General features: G+C 36.0%; 1 protein-coding gene across 1 annotated transcript in view; it reads left to right on the top strand.

Moving 5' to 3' along the window:
• Positions 1 to 2711: 2711 nt before the first annotated feature.
• The window catches only part of LOC103506004 (RGM domain family member B), a 94182-nt gene continuing 80797 nt past the window's right edge, over positions 2712 to 16096 (top strand). Inside the window, exon 1 of the mRNA XM_008470385.2 lies at positions 2712 to 2846. Coding sequence (XP_008468607.1) covers positions 2839 to 2846 — 8 coding nt within the window. The 5' untranslated portion in view covers positions 2712 to 2838. The remainder of the gene's footprint in view (positions 2847 to 16096) is intronic.

The raw sequence follows: 16096 nt of genomic DNA, 5'->3' as shown, positions 1-16096 counted from the left end.
CCAACATGTAATCCAGATTGAAGAGGGAGAGAGAGAGAATGAGTTTACTCTTTGAAAATCATACAATTACCAACAACCTACTCAACGTATTACCACTCGATCACAGAACCCAGAAGTAACCAGATCCCTCATAGGAAAAAGCTCAAACCGATATGGACACGTGGGTCTTGAAATAATCCAAGATAACGAAATTATCTAAGTGATAATCTTCATGATAAAATGTTTTCTTCTCAATAAAACAAAAAGCTCTCTTCATACCCCGGATTATATCATTAGATAAATTGATAAAGTACATAACTTTTTATTGTGAAGGGGGACGTAAGAAATGTGAGGGGTTGGAGGAAATTGTAAGCCGTGTCCATACTGAAGCGAGTTTTTACTTTTTATTCAGAATGGATTTCGAAATAGAATTTTCTGAACTGAGTATGGCCCGCCAGACCATTTTTGTGGCCCGCGAAGCTTTTTGGGATTTGTACAAACTAAATGTAAACAATTAGGAGAAAACTTTTTGAAAAATTTCGCCTGCAGCGCTCAAAATTCGATCGATCTGCATTTCTGAAAAGTTGGGGGGGAGGTACATAATATGTGTGTGGCCCGCGAAGTACCTGCCAATGTAGCATGTGGCCCCCATACACTTGATAAAATTTCATTTTGAGTTTTGGTGATTTGACGTCTCCACCATTTCTTAATTGTCTACCTAGATATTATGCTGTAGGTACCTACTCACTTATTGTGCAACAACTTCTCTTGAGTATGATATCTAATAACTCTAAAACTCTAAAAATACTTAATCTCAAGGTAACCTTTACTGGATCTTTACCTCTTGAACTATAGGTGATTTGGCGTCTCCACCAATTTTCACCAAAATCTGCTGTTAAATGACTTTCAATCTTTGACTGATCGAATGGCAGTCTTTTTACAAATGACTTCAAAACCTAATGTGTACCTACCTATCTAGAACTCCAGATACCTACTTATTAAAATTATTGCTCTCTTACCTCCCATAGTTTTAGAGTTTTCTCAACAATTTCTAAGCTCCACTTCTCCTTATCAGTTTGGTTTATAGTTGTTAATTTAGCAAGGGGAGGTCATTCTATTAATATCTCCCTATTATTAGGGTATACCTACCTACTACCTACAAAGTAGGTACCTACGCTATGTATAAATTAGCCTATCACACCGAGATAAAGTTCGATTTGTACTTAAACCTAATCTAAGTTGGGTCCCCGGTGAGTCTGGGTCTGACCCAAGCTGTTTGTAAGCTGAATTCGGTCCAAACCTGGCAGTCCAAAGACACTCCAATAGCGCAAGATAAATATGACACAGCAAGATAAATGACATGTCAAACTCCAAAGGTGAAAGTGTTGTAGGACACCCCAGGATATGTCCTATAGATACCATTGTCATTTCCATTGTTACTGTCAGCTGTAATGGCTATTGTATCGAGACTTTATTCAATTGCCAAACACAATAGGACTTATTATTTGCTTAGATCGAATAATACGGTTCACTTTCGATTTTCCAATCGGGTCGAATCGGTACAACAATACCGCGAATATACAATACATGAGCTTCGAGCATACCTACCTATATGTTACTCCTGGCTATGTATTATGAGTATATGAATGATTTTTTGTGTATGATTGCTACTTAGGATATAATTACCTGTGTTTTTATGTACAGGATATTATACCTATTACCCAGTGACCTTGCTAAAGAAAATTGATTTCTACCAACTGCTGCCGGCTGCTGTAACAATGACAGTGAATCAGAGGGTTTCACATTTTCAGACCCTCTTTTCTGGCATTTATTTTACAATAAATTAGCTATTTTATCTTTACCTTTAAGCTGGATGTTAGCTAGAATATTTTGACCTTTCTGTCATGTTGTGTGTCAGTTGTGTAAGTTCTGATGTCTCTTTCCTTAATGTGATTTTAGACTCTAGTCCAAAGATCACGTCAATAAACACCGCCCTTTAGGGCCTTTAGCTAAGCACAATCATAAAGGTTCGTACAAATTTTTGCAAGTAAAAAGCTAGTTTCCCCCCTACACTTCCTACATACCGATAGAGGGAATAGATATGGAGATTATACCCATTTTTACAACCAAGTTTATGTAAGTAGAAACCTACCTATTCAATGGGTAAGGACTACCTAATACCCACGTAATGTAAAGGTAGGTAGATAAGCACTAAATGTACGTATAGTATAAGAACGCCATTCTTTCATATTGAATTTCACTGAACTGACAAATAATTCCACTGTTTGATCAAATAAATTGAATGCATTCCTGCCTGGGTATTCTCTTCGGCCAATCAGTCGATATGTGACACCTAATTGACAAACATAAACAGAGGCGTGAGTGATTGAAAATATTGTACAGAAGCAATAAAACTGCTGATGGATTTGTTTAGTAGAGGAACCGAGCCGAATACGGGACCCCTGGGAAATTCACCAATTTCACCAGCAAAACCTTTGAACATCACTCTCACCTAGACATAGGTACCAAGCTACCAAGCTGATAAATAAACTCCATATCGTACCCTTGACTATCTCACCCATCTTTTTTCCCCCCAAATATCAGCATTGTCCCAATGTGCAATGGCGGTATTGTCCAAAATGTGCAAAACTCCATGGACTTCTAACAGAGAAACCACCTCCTTCAAACTCACCTTTTTAATTCTAACTCAAAACCATCTCTGTTTCAGATTTCATTTAAATTTCGTGCCAAAAGTGTCTTGTGGGATCAAAGTTTCAAAATGATCTAAGTGTGCCACAAAGTGCCAAAGGAAAATTCAACGCTTTTTTGACTTTCGGGCTATCTGTTTTACGTTTTACAATGACCAGGTAAGAGATCCTCTTTATTATTTAGAACATTGGTTTATTTTTCCTGGAATGTTTTCTCCTTATGTTGTCAACTTATCTTGATGGCCAATAAGTAGGTATAATAGGCACAGTATAGGTATTAAGCGAGAGATTTCCAACTTCGATGGGTGTAGGGGCTGTTCGAAGTGCTCGACTGTCGGCCTTTACTTGAAGGGCCGCAGGGACGGGGGGTTGATTTGTGGCGAATATGACTATGGAAGTTCCGCTTCGGGGGGGCTGATCTTAAAGTGCTCAAGGTTCGCCAATTGGAAATCTCTGCATTGGGATATTAGAGGTGTAGGTACTTTAAAAATATTAGCATAGTAATCATTCTATTGATTCAGTATGATAATTATGACAACATAGTTATGCAACCTAACATTACCACTCCGTTACAGTTAACCTATTATTACTATTATCCATTAACCACCGATAAAAAACAATATAGCTAAGTGCTCACAGAAAAGATATCAAGTGGTCCGCGAGATTTTTGGTTTATCAATAGTGGTCCGCCAATTCTAAAAGGTTAAGAACCCCTGCATACAGTACTGATTCAAGCTTGATCGTCTGTGGCCACCTTAAAACGCTAGAACTTAAGAGCATATGGCTCGTTTTTTCTGAAACACTCTGTAGAACGCCATGTCAATGGTAGCCTGCTGGGCTTTCAAAGGTAAAGTACCTTCAAACAATGTTTGACATGAACATACATAGCTGTGAACTTGGTACATTATGACGATCGGTATTTAGATAGGAATGCGTGGTTTGATAGATGCTTTAATTGGCTTTAGATCTTGTCAGGTGAGATGGTTCATACGAAGGTATTTGTTTTCGTCATCTGGGGATTTGTGCTTTACGTCTTCTTGCCTGACAGCTGACTTGATGTTATCACTTGCATCTATCTATCTAGGTATCTATCAGTATAATAATGTTTATTATACATATTTATTACAACTCCCGTCAAGTACAGGACAACTCTAACATCAGTAAGACAAAAGTACAAATTATTGACTGCACAAATACTACAAACCATCCTTTACTAAAGGTAGGTATTACTGGGTCTCACCGATTCCCTTTTTTAGGTACCTACATTTAAATACGTAGTCACTTTTCAGTTTTCACAAGACAATGCGGTATTTACCAATACTTTTCCCCAAGAAATGTCATAAGAAAAAATACAGTACCTACTAAGAAAGTAGCAAACGACTTCGTTGGTACTGTAGCACTTATTTCTTTTACACCCTGTATTCGAAACTTGGTGAGAAAAATTCCTAACAAACCTATGAAGATAATCGCACATGGAAGTTTTAACTTGCCCTATTACGACCGTTTCTGAAGGCTTTCATATCCATGGGTGGATTTAAAATTTTAAATTAAAAGTCATCCGATCAAATGCCATGATAACTTCCGACGCAATATGAAAATATCAAGATATCTTAGTACCAGAATAGGTAGTTCCAAATCCACAGCTCATTTCCACCAGACAGCTTGGGTAAATGACAAAATTCTGAATATCTGTGGTTAACTTTGATCTTTGACTCAACTTAATCAAGCTTTGATTATTTATTATTCACATTCTTCATTCGTTTAATTATGTTAAATCTGTAAAAGATAAGGTTTAACCCCTTGAGGATTAGGATTTTGATAATTACCTATACGCTACGTAGATGCCCTACGTAATTCAGCAGTGTAAGTATTTCAATATTTTCAGTTGTACAATCATAATGATGAGCCTTGATTCAATATACCTGATCGCCATTGTTGGCGATCAGGAATATCTACCAAATACCAAGCCACTAAAAACCAACTCCCTTACTCTTTGGATTACGAGGCGTCCATTAATAATTTATCTACACCACAAAAATTTCCTTTCGATCCAAAAAAGTAGCTCTCAAGGTGAACACATTTTTTACCTGTGTTCTTCAATGATGAACCAATTTCACCAATACAACATTAGTAATACTTACATATCAGACTTTTTTCAGTTTCGAGGGGGGCCTTGAAGCGGCGATAAACAATAATGAGATGCTAAATATTGAACAGAATGATCTATGGGCAAGTGTCGGAATAATCCGGTTGGGAAATGAAGATGTGGGATTAAAATAAAAACTACCGAGTCATGTGAGTTTTCAAGAAAAGAGCCGACTGTGAAAATCTTTTATTTTCCGAATAGGCTTGAGATTTTCGAAACGTACCTATCTAGCAGAGCTTAGCTAGCCCTATTCGGGAAATAAAAAGAGGACAGTGGATATGAAAAGGGGATGCCCTTATAAAAAGTTCACAAAAAGTGTAAGTTTTAGGTAACCTCACATAACAATGTTTACAACATAGTTTCACCTAATAGGAACCTACGTAATAGTTCCATCGATCACTTGAATTCAAATTCATGATGCTGTTGCATTATTGGCTCTACATAAGACAGGACTTGGGGTATCTAAGGGTTAACACTTAGCATAATTATTGAAAGCTACAGTGATATCACTACAAATGTAGGTGGTATCAACCAAGCAGAGTTTCATATTAATAATCTCGTTTTTGCCAATTTTGTATTTACATTATATTTTTTTCCATCGCTACAAAACTCACCAACTCAGAACTCACTCTTATTTATGAAATGTGTCGATTTTTTTCTTCTTTCTGAAGGACTTGGGATTTTTCTACAGAAACGCTACTTTTATGTCGATTTAGATAAACATCTGGGAGTTGGTCGGGCGTAATTTCGATGTGTTTTTTTCTTCTGCCTCCTACATTTTACGAGGCGGTTTACATCTTCCTCTGCACACGCGATTGTTTCCACCTCCACTGTGTTCTGATTTGGAGATGATGCTGAAATTGTACAGCATATCCACTACGCCATCCCACTAGCTTCAGACCTACGATGAAACCCAGGTGCTTGTTATCTGGCTTGTAGATTTTATACTGATTTATTTACAACAGGTTGTCTACTTAATTCAGGAGGACGTGTTTATGGCCCCCGTCCTGCGGAGAACATTTTCCTGACGATTCAGTGATCTGGGGATCCCAGAATTCAATTGAGGTGATTTTTGGGAAAAGGTCAAACATGAATTTTACATCTTGTGCTCGAACTCCTGTACACAATAGACAGGTGCTTGGGTATTTTAGGTCACACAACAATGTTATATTCCTTATTTTCTAAATAGGTGTTCTAAATAGGTGGATGTGTCTTCTTACACTGATGCTGAAATTGTACAGCATATCCACTACGCCATCCCACTAGCTTCAGACCTACGATGAAACCCAGGTGCTTGTTATCTGGCTTGTACTTCAATAAATAAGTTATTGGCAAAGATAAGTTTAAATCAAAAGCCTTACTCCGTGAGTCAAAGGTCAAGCCTTGATCTTAAATAAAAAAAGAAAGAAAAAAGCTGCTGCTACAAGACTACACCCTCTAGCCATTTGATTTATGAAGTATTTCCTCTCTCGCTGTGCTATGTGCTTTAGCAAGAACAATTCAATAAATAAGTTATTGGCAAAGATAAGTTTAAATCAAAAGCCTTACTCCGTGAGTCAAAGGTCAAGCCTTGATCTTAAATAAAAAAGAAAGAAAAAAGCTGCTGCTACAAGACTACACCCTCTAGCCATATGATTTATGAAGTATTTCCTCTCTCGCTGTGCTATGTGCTTTAGCAAGAACAATTATATCGGTCCAATGGTCATTTCAGATTAGATCAGAAATACAGGGTCCGCGGTATTTTCACGATTGAGAAACTTTTGATCATTTCTATCTGGAATACAAACTTTAATTGGGAATTTCTTGGATTATATCGAGCCTCTAATAGTAATAGTTCTTGTTTTTTAATTACTAATAGGTTTGTGTTTTGATTTACTCCTTCACCATATTTCTATCTGGAATACAAACTTTAATTGGGAATTTCTTGGATTATATCGAGCCTCTAATAGTAATAGTTCTTGTTTTTTAATTACTAGGTTCGTGTTTTGATTTACTCCTTCACCACGAGGTTAGATCAATATTTTATTTATTGCTGGTAATTAAAACGATAGATCTGTTGCCCTGATCTCCATGTTCTTCATGTTTGTAGGTATAAGCTATTAGCGAATTCTTGGCAATCTGTGGAAGTAGGTACCTACTTATTCCTTTAGTAATTTTAGTAGATATAACTATAGGTACCTACAATACATGTTTTATTATCTACTTTTATAACTCTTTTTCAAAACCTAATGTGTACCTACCTATCTAGAACTCCAGATACCTACTTATTAAAATTATTGCTCTCTTACCTCCCATAGTTTTAGAGCAGCTATTCTTAACCTATGGTCCGTGGACCACTAGAGGTTAGATCAATATTTTATTTATTGCTGGTAATTAAAACGATAGATCTGTTGCCCTGATCTCCATGTTCTTCATGTTTGTAGGTATTAGCTATTAGCGAATTCTTGGCAATCTGTGGAAGTACCTACTTATTCCTTTAGTAATTTTAGTAGATATAACTATAGGTACCTACAATACATGTTTTATTATCTACTTTTATAACTCTTTTTCAAAACCTCATATATTAATACCCACAAAAAATATCAGATATTACAAACATGATGTAAAAAATATATCCACCGAAAAGAACATGGTATGAAAATCGTTTCTGGTCCACGGAGCACCAAACTTGATTTTGTTTGAAATTTAATCTTTTTCCATGTTCTTACCCATTGTATGTAGGTTGTAAGAAAATATCTTCTTATCATCTTATGTATTATGATAATCTTATATGAATTCAACATACTTGGTTGTTGTAACACAATACCTACTGGAATACCTGTTGTATAGTAAACATACTAGGTACATGTAGATACATGTGGTATGTGCTGGTGGTAATGATACACTATTCAGACGGATTACAATAAAGTCTTAGGTTTTACCTACTTGGTCTAGTATTAGCCTATTAGCCAATGTGATTGTATATGTTGGTATGAGTAACAAAAATATTGCAATGATTCCAATTTGTCTGGCCCGAATCATATCTACTACCCACTACTTATATTATGTTCTACACATCGTAAATGACACTGTCATCTGTTACAGAAGTAACTACAGTCTTATCGAATAGATTTCATCCTTGTTTTTGACATTTACAAAAAATGTCACATTTAGATCGATCCAACGATTTGACAAAATGAGATCAAATGTTCTTATACATGTTATGAAGGGTGTTCTTACATGTTATGAAAGCTGAATCTCGTTTTTGCCAATTTTGTATTTAGGTACATTATATTTTTTTTCCATCGCAACAAAACTCACCAACTCAGAACTCACTCTTATTTATGAAATGTGTCGATTTTTTTCTTCTTTCTGAAGGACTTGGGATTTTTCTACAGAAACGCTACTTTTATGTCGATTTAGATAAACATCTGGGAGTTGGTCGGGCGTAATTTCGATGTGTTTTTTTCTTCTGCCTCCTACATTTTACGAGGCGGTTTACATCTTCCTCTGCACACGCGATTGTTTCCACCTCCACTGTGTTCTGATTTGGAGATGATGCTGAAATTGTACAGCATATCCACTACGCCATCCCACTAGCTTCAGACCTACGATGAAACCCAGGTGCTTGTTATCTGGCTTGTAGATTTTATACTGATTTATTTACAACAGGTTGTCTACTTAATTCAGGAGGACGTGTTTATGGCCCCCGTCCTGCGGAGAACATTTTCCTGACGATTCAGTGATCTGGGGATCCCAGAATTCAATTGAGGTGATTTTTGGGAAAAGGTCAAAAATGAATTTTACATCTTGTGCTCGAACTCTTGGACACAATAGACAGGTGCTTGGGTATTTTAGGTCACACAACAATGTTATATTCCTTATTTTCTAAATAGGTGTTATTGGATGTGTCTTCTTACACGTGCAACATTCCCCATCTGAACTAGATCATGTGCCCTCACTGTTAACATAGGCGTCTTGCGTCACACAAATCTGACAAATAGGTGCATCGCCCGTTCAAATCTGGGGATAATTTAAGGAAACTTGTAAGCTGGACTAAGTTTTTATTAGGAAAACGTAGAACGAATTTATGATGAACAAAACCTGCTGTTTGCTCTCATCGTTTTCTGTAGTATTAAACACGTATAAAATATTTCCCTACCTAGCCACCTACCAACTAGCCAATTTATCTAAACATCCAAACACCTATTAGTATCTCTACAAAGTATCTACGAGATAGCTAGATACCTATCTAGCCACAGTCATCATAGTTACATTACCCAGCTGAATATCTGGTAACTCTTTGGTGACAATCTTGAAAAATTTGCTCTCATCTTGAAATTCGAGAGGCAAAGGAGTTGAAAGAAGCCCAATTAGGTAATGCCTTCAATAAACACTGGCAGCATCAAGCAAATGACAAATTATTCTATAGCCTTCTCATTTTTGTATTCCATCCCCTTCCCTCACAAACAAGTCAAAAGAAAAACAAGAATGAAAGGGAAATGTAAAGGAAAGAAAATTCACTCAAGAAAAACAACAATGGCGATTGATTTTCTTTCATCTTGAATGACTAAGCCATCCATTATAAATGTGGAAAGAGGAGAACCTCCTGAACCCATGCTGAGAGGAAGGGATGAGGGTTGCTTTGAAAAGGACTTTGGGTACCGTTCCCATTTCCACATTCAATGACAAGATATATGGATGTACCGAAAATAATGGATACAAAGTTGGAAAACCTATGGAGGGGGATGCAAAAGATACAAAGAGAACCCTTTAGGTTTGTGATTTTTCAGTTTGACATTTCATAGAGCGTTTGATAATGTTAATGTGTTGGACTTTGGTGGTTGAGATATTGGCATTTGAGGGAGATTTTCCCTCAATGTTAGCGTTGGTTTTTCATATCAAGAAGGATTTTCTATCAATCTCTGTAGAGTCTGTATTTTTTCTATAGAGAAGAGAAATTACCCATGTTTATTAGTTCTTCTGATTTAGTGATATTAGTGGATTCTTTTTGAATTACTTGATCTTCAGATAGGATTAAATAGGTACATCCTCGTAGCTCCTAGGTGTCTCTTTTTGATTTCCTTACTGACGAGCTTTACTGCATATTGTACCCAAATAGGTATCACTATACAAAGCTCTATTTAGGTCATGTCCAAGTGCTGATTATTATCTTCAATAGACATTTTAATTTAATGCTAGTTCATCACAAACTATTAAATAGCAAATTTTGCTTAATCAGAGCCGCCTCGCCTGGTTATTAGTGTGTGAATCTAGTCCAGACATCTTCCTGCCATCAAAAGGCTCTGCCTCCTATCTCTGCTTTTGCCTTTGTTAAATCGTTGTGTGATATTATTGTTAAATTCAATTGAGGTTTCAGGCACATTCTATGGTCGATTTCTTTACAGGGACTTTTTACTCTATTATGGATTTTTGTCTGTAGGGGTAAAGGGTAAAGATTGTAAAGAAGTACATATAGCTCCGTTATACTACCCAAACCGAAGAGGTACAGAGGTAGGGATGATTTACGAACTTTTTTTGACATTCTTATTTTCTGAAGTTCATTTTTTACCCTATTTGCTTTGTTTTAACGATCCTGTAAAATTTCACCCCACTTCTTATTAATATCTTCAGTATTTTTATTGCTCTCTAATATAAGTTAACTTTTTACTTTTTCGACTATCTGACTCATTCTCCATAGGTACTTCTCATTCCTACAAATGGTGTTTGTAATTTTTATTCTACTTAAATAACTTCCCACATGAGTACCTACCAAAAAGTATACTCGTAGGAGAAAATGAAGACATAAAAATCATTGAGTTCTCAAAAGGAAAGTTCCCTCACTGTGGACTTTCCCTTCTGCCTGACATTTACAAAAACATAAACATATCGATCCAACCCCTAACTGTGTACAAACTACGAAGGGACTTGTATATTAAAAGGGAAATAAACTTACTCGGAGCTTTTACTCAGTGTCCTTTCAAGCTTCGTGTTGATATATTGGACTTTTCCTTAGCTCTTCTCTACATTGTGTGTTTTTGTGTACATTTTTACTCAGTTTTTGTGTACATTTTATTCTGTTTTTTGGTCAAATATTTGAGTTCCGTTTTAAGTGCTGGGCTGCTGGGAAAAGAAACTTGCCATATTTTTTGGGGGGATTTTTTCGTATAGGGATCTTTAACATTATTTTTTTAATTCAATAGTGAGGGGACCAATACCAACGTGTTAATGTAGGTAACTTTAATGTAATTATCATTAGGTAGCTATAACATAATTACACCTACGTTTACGTCAGAACAACACATAGGGTAAGTACCTACCTACAAAATTTGTGAAGCTTTTCCGAAGTCCCTTGTCACAGCTGAGTACGAACATTTTTCTCCAAGAACATTCAAAACTAGGTACTTTAGTGATTACACTGATAACGTTTCTGATTCAGTAGAAGGTCCCTACAGCCTACACTTCCTATCTACCGTTATAGGTAATATATATTTAGATTGTACCTATTTTTACTATCAAAAATTTTTGCAAGTAAAAATCTATTTACCCTCCTACACTTCCTACATACCGATAGAGGTAATAGATATTTAGATTATACCCATTTTTACAACCAAGTTTATGTAAGTAGAAACCTACCTATTCAATGGGTAAGGACTACCTAATACCCACGTAATGTAAAGGTAGGTAGATAAGCACTAAATGTACGTATAGTATAAGAACAAGGAATACGAGGAGGAGAAGGAAGAGGGGAGAATGTGATAAAGCAGGGACAAAGGAAGAGATTGGGAAGTCAATTGTTGGTGAAACTTCGTTCAGGAAATTTGAGTTCGAAGCTTCAAAAAGTTTCAAACGAGAGAGGGTTGTTCTGTGTGTTCCGACAACTTTGAAACCCAAGAAGTGTCAATAGAGAAGACTCACATTTATTTTTGACTCAAAAAGCTTGCAGAGCGCTTTCTCCTATCCAAGATAAAGCTCTCGCATTTCTGTGGCTTTCTCCTCCCTTTCGCCGCTTTGCCATCGAAAGCGCGGGGGGAACTTTTGAAACTTTTGGCTGAACGTGAGTTTTCGACTTTCGTGTAATATTAGGGTTTCTCGGTTAGGGTACTTTTGTGTGTGTTATTGGCTTTTTTGTGTTCATAACTTTTGTGCAGGTGAGAGTTGGGTTGGAGTTCATTTTTCACTAAACTAACTTGCAGCTCTAGGTATTTTTTTTTTTTTTTTTTTTTTTTTTAAATACCTTGCTTAACGCCCTACAGGGAGGGCAATTACTAAGCAAAGATTCCTACCTACCTAAATTAATGAAAATCTAAATAAAAATAAATAAATAAATAAATAAAAAAAAAAATACACCTACAAATGCAAAATTGGGTTGTTTCCCACAAGGCCCCTCAACCTCTCCTTGAAAAGGCCGAGTGGGTCGACAAAGTCCAGATCTGAGGAGTATTCGTTATACAGCTCCATAGCAGTGGGCAGTGTCGAAGCAGAATATATTGGGCTGCGCCCAATCTTTCCAGAGGAGAAAAATGCAGGGTCTTCTCTCTGGCGTAGTCCCACTGGTGGAACCTTTATAAAGATGTACTCCATTGCGGAGGGAACATCCACAATGCTGTTCATGATATTATTATAACAACATTATGAATGCACACCTCCGCCTATCCTCTAAACTTTGAAGGCGAACCCCCCCAACTCTTTCCTCTCTCGGAGTACCAACTGGAACTTTTCAGCCTTCAGTATAACACGTGCCGGCAAACCGATATTTTCATTCGGACGGAGATTTGTTGAATTGGTCGAAAAAAATTGTGAGAATTTTCGTTGACTAGAAAAATCGATTTACAAAAAAATTGCACGCATTTTTTGACGGAAAATTTTAAAACTATTGGGAATATAAGTTGATATATTTTTTGCTTAAAGTTTTTTACTTTTTGGGGAGTGTCTCTTTACGTACTTCGTACTCCATTTGAACTTTTTACCACTCGTAATAAATTATCGTAATTAATTTTGTGCGATTTTCTTTTCGTATACCTCAGTTTTATTTTATGTTCATTCATTTCGATCGAGTTCAGTGTCATTGTGTTTTTATTCGAAATCTTGGGATTAATCTGAGCACAACAGCCCTACAGAGGTTAGTGTCTGTTAATTTATTTATTATTTTAAGTAACTTACGTACCTACAGCTATGTTATTTGTTTCAATTTTTGCTAAATGTTGGTGCAGCATTTCATTGCAAAATGCAACATTTCACAAAAGCTAGCTAGGTAGGTAGTATAATAGGTACCTATAGGTACATACCTAAATTTATTGCTTGAATAGATGAATAGGTATTCTACATTTTACCCAAAATTTGATCTTGATTTCTACCCCAAAAACTACTTAAAGTAGTTGCTTTAAGTAGGAATATAGGTACCTATAAGTACATATCTAGGAACCTAGGTATTAATAACATCACCTCATTCTCCTCTTGGAGAAGAACAAAATAAGATCACCAATGAGATAAGAAAATATTAAGATCTCAGAAACACCGGATCTTATCACCTACGTATACCTACTTTACCTGCTCATATTTATGGCACTCACAACCTCGGTCCTAATGCAATCACTGTAACTTACGTGGTTTGAAATATACGGGTCTCACTGTTATCTTATCACTAATTAGACCTGAGTGTTCACTGACACTGGAGGGTTAAGTTTGAATGACACCTTTTATAAATTACAGTCATCAACTCATAACAGTCAAGGACGCAAAAACATTTCCACTGGAATTGAAAAAAAAAAAAAATGGTCAAATGATGGTCAATGATCATAATTCTAAAATCTGTCTGTAACAAAACACTATTGTGTATTAAAATTCTATGTACCCAGTGTCTGTAGGTTACAAAGATTTAAGGAGAGAAGTCAAGAAAACAATCATTTCCCCCATACCCTAAAGTATCCATGTACCTAATTTATTCAGAAGACATTTAATGAAAACAAAAAAGCTCAGCATTTACACGGAAAATTCGTCCCTCTCCCGTTGTAAATGAATTAACTTTTCATAGCAAACACCGGATAATGTCAGTATCATTTTCATCCATTCCATAAAAAAAACGTTGAATCTTTCCAATAATCAAGTTAGGTAGGTACAAAAAAAAAAAAAAAAAAAAAAAAAAAATATAGGTATTTTGGTCAAATGATGATCAATGATCATAATGCTAAAATCTGTCTGTAACAAAACACTATTGTATTAAAATTCTATGTACCCAATGTCTGTAGGTTACAAAGATTCAAGGAGAGAAGTCAAGAAAACAATCATTTCTCCCATACCCTAAAGTATCCATGTACCTACCTAATTTATTCAGAAGACATTTAATGAAAACAAAAAATCTCAGCATTTACACGGAAAATTCGTCCCTCTCCCGTTGTAAATGAATTAACTTTTCAATAGCAAACACCGAATAATGTCAGTATCATTTTCATCCATTCCATAAAAAAACGTTGAATCTTTCCAATAATCAAGTTAGAAAACATTAGATTTAGTCCAAAGAAATTTAATTAAAAGTGCTCCCTACAGAGCACTTAGATTTAAATTAAATTTAAGCTCATCATCGCCCTATCGAGCTTTTGCTACAAGGGGATAAGTTGGGGATGTAAATAATGTTGTTAACGTTAAATTTATAGATCTGGGTACAGCTGGGGAGTGAGGGGTTGCAATAACATGAGCGATGTTTTGTACTTTGTAGCTAATTTATTGCAAATCTGGAAGTTTGGAAGTTTTTGAGAGGAAATTGCGTTTCTTTCCCTTTCTGCAATGTTTTGTTAGAGGTAGTAGGTAGGTACTTGCCTAGGAACAAAAAACATGGACCTCTGACATCAGTTCTAGAACATTCAAAATCTCTCTTGGATATTCATTTTTGCATACTTTTATACTTTTGTGAGAAGAAAAAAAGAAGCTAGGTCGGTACGTAGATAATTGAAAGAAAATGTTGGGAAAAGTAGATACAGAAAGTGCACGGTTTGTTTAGTAAAATTTGAAAATGCCAGTCCGGTACAGAAATTCTGGTGAATCTGGTGAATTTCCAACATGTAATCCAGATTGAAGAGAGAGAGAGAGAGAGAGAGAATGAGTTTACTGTTTGAAAATCATACAATTACCAACAACCTACTCAACGTATTACCACTCGATCACAGAACCCAGAAGTAACCATATCCCTCATAGGAAAAAGCTCAAACCAATATGGACACGTGGGTCTTGAAATAATCCAACATAACGAAATTATCTAAGTGATAATCTTCATGATAAAATGTTTTCTTCTCAATAAAACAAAAAGCTCTCTTCATCCCTCGGATTATATCATTAGATAAATTGATAAAGTACATAACTTTTTATTGTGAAGGGGGATGTAAGAAATGTGAGGGGTTGGAGGAAATTGTAAGCCGTGTCCATACTGAAGCGAGTTTTTACTTTTTATTCGGAATGGATTTCGAAATAGAATTTTCTGAACTGAGTATGCCCCGCGAGACCATTTTTGTGGCCCGCGAAGCTTTTTGAGATTTGTACAAACTTACCTAAATGTAAACAATTAGGAGAAAACTTTTTGAAAAATTTCGCCTGCAGCGCTCAAAATTCAATCGGACTGCATTTCTGTACACGGTACATATGTGGCCCGCGAAGTACCTACCTGCCAATGTAGCATGTGGCCCCCATACACTTGATAAAATTTCATTTTGAGTTTTGGTGATTTGATGTCTCCACCATTTTTTAATTGTCTACCTAGATATTACAAGGTAACCTTTACTGGATCTTTACCTCTTGAACTATAGGTGATTTGGCGTCTCCACCAATTTCACCAAAATCTGCTGTTAAATGACTTTCAATCTTTGAATGATCGAATGACAGTCTTTTTACAAATGATTCCTACTCATCTAATATAAGTTAACTTTTTACTTTTTCGACTATCTGACTCATTCTCCATAGGTACTTCTCATTCCTACAAATGGTGTTTGTAATTTTGATTCTACTTACTCCCTACATGAGTACCAAAAAGTATACCCGTAGGAGAAAATAAAGACATAAAAATTATTTAGTTGTCAAAAGGAAAGTTCCCTCACTGTGGACTTTCCCTTCTGCAGATGTTGGAATCCCATTGTTTGGTATTATGGTAATTGGACAACCAGTCAGGCTAACCAAATATGAAGCTCCATATACGGGAGTACCATGGCATCTGACATGAACTTACTAAGTTACTAGTCATTCAGTCATATTTACCAATAGCAAGCAAGGTAGGTGTATATTTTTCTAATGATTGTGC

The sequence above is a fragment of the Diaphorina citri genome, unplaced genomic scaffold (assembly GCF_000475195.1).
Source record: "Diaphorina citri unplaced genomic scaffold, Diaci psyllid genome assembly version 1.1 scaffold208, whole genome shotgun sequence".
In the NCBI taxonomy this organism is placed as follows: domain Eukaryota; kingdom Metazoa; phylum Arthropoda; class Insecta; order Hemiptera; family Psyllidae; genus Diaphorina; species Diaphorina citri.
This window is presented reverse-complemented; position numbering and strand designations above follow the sequence as displayed.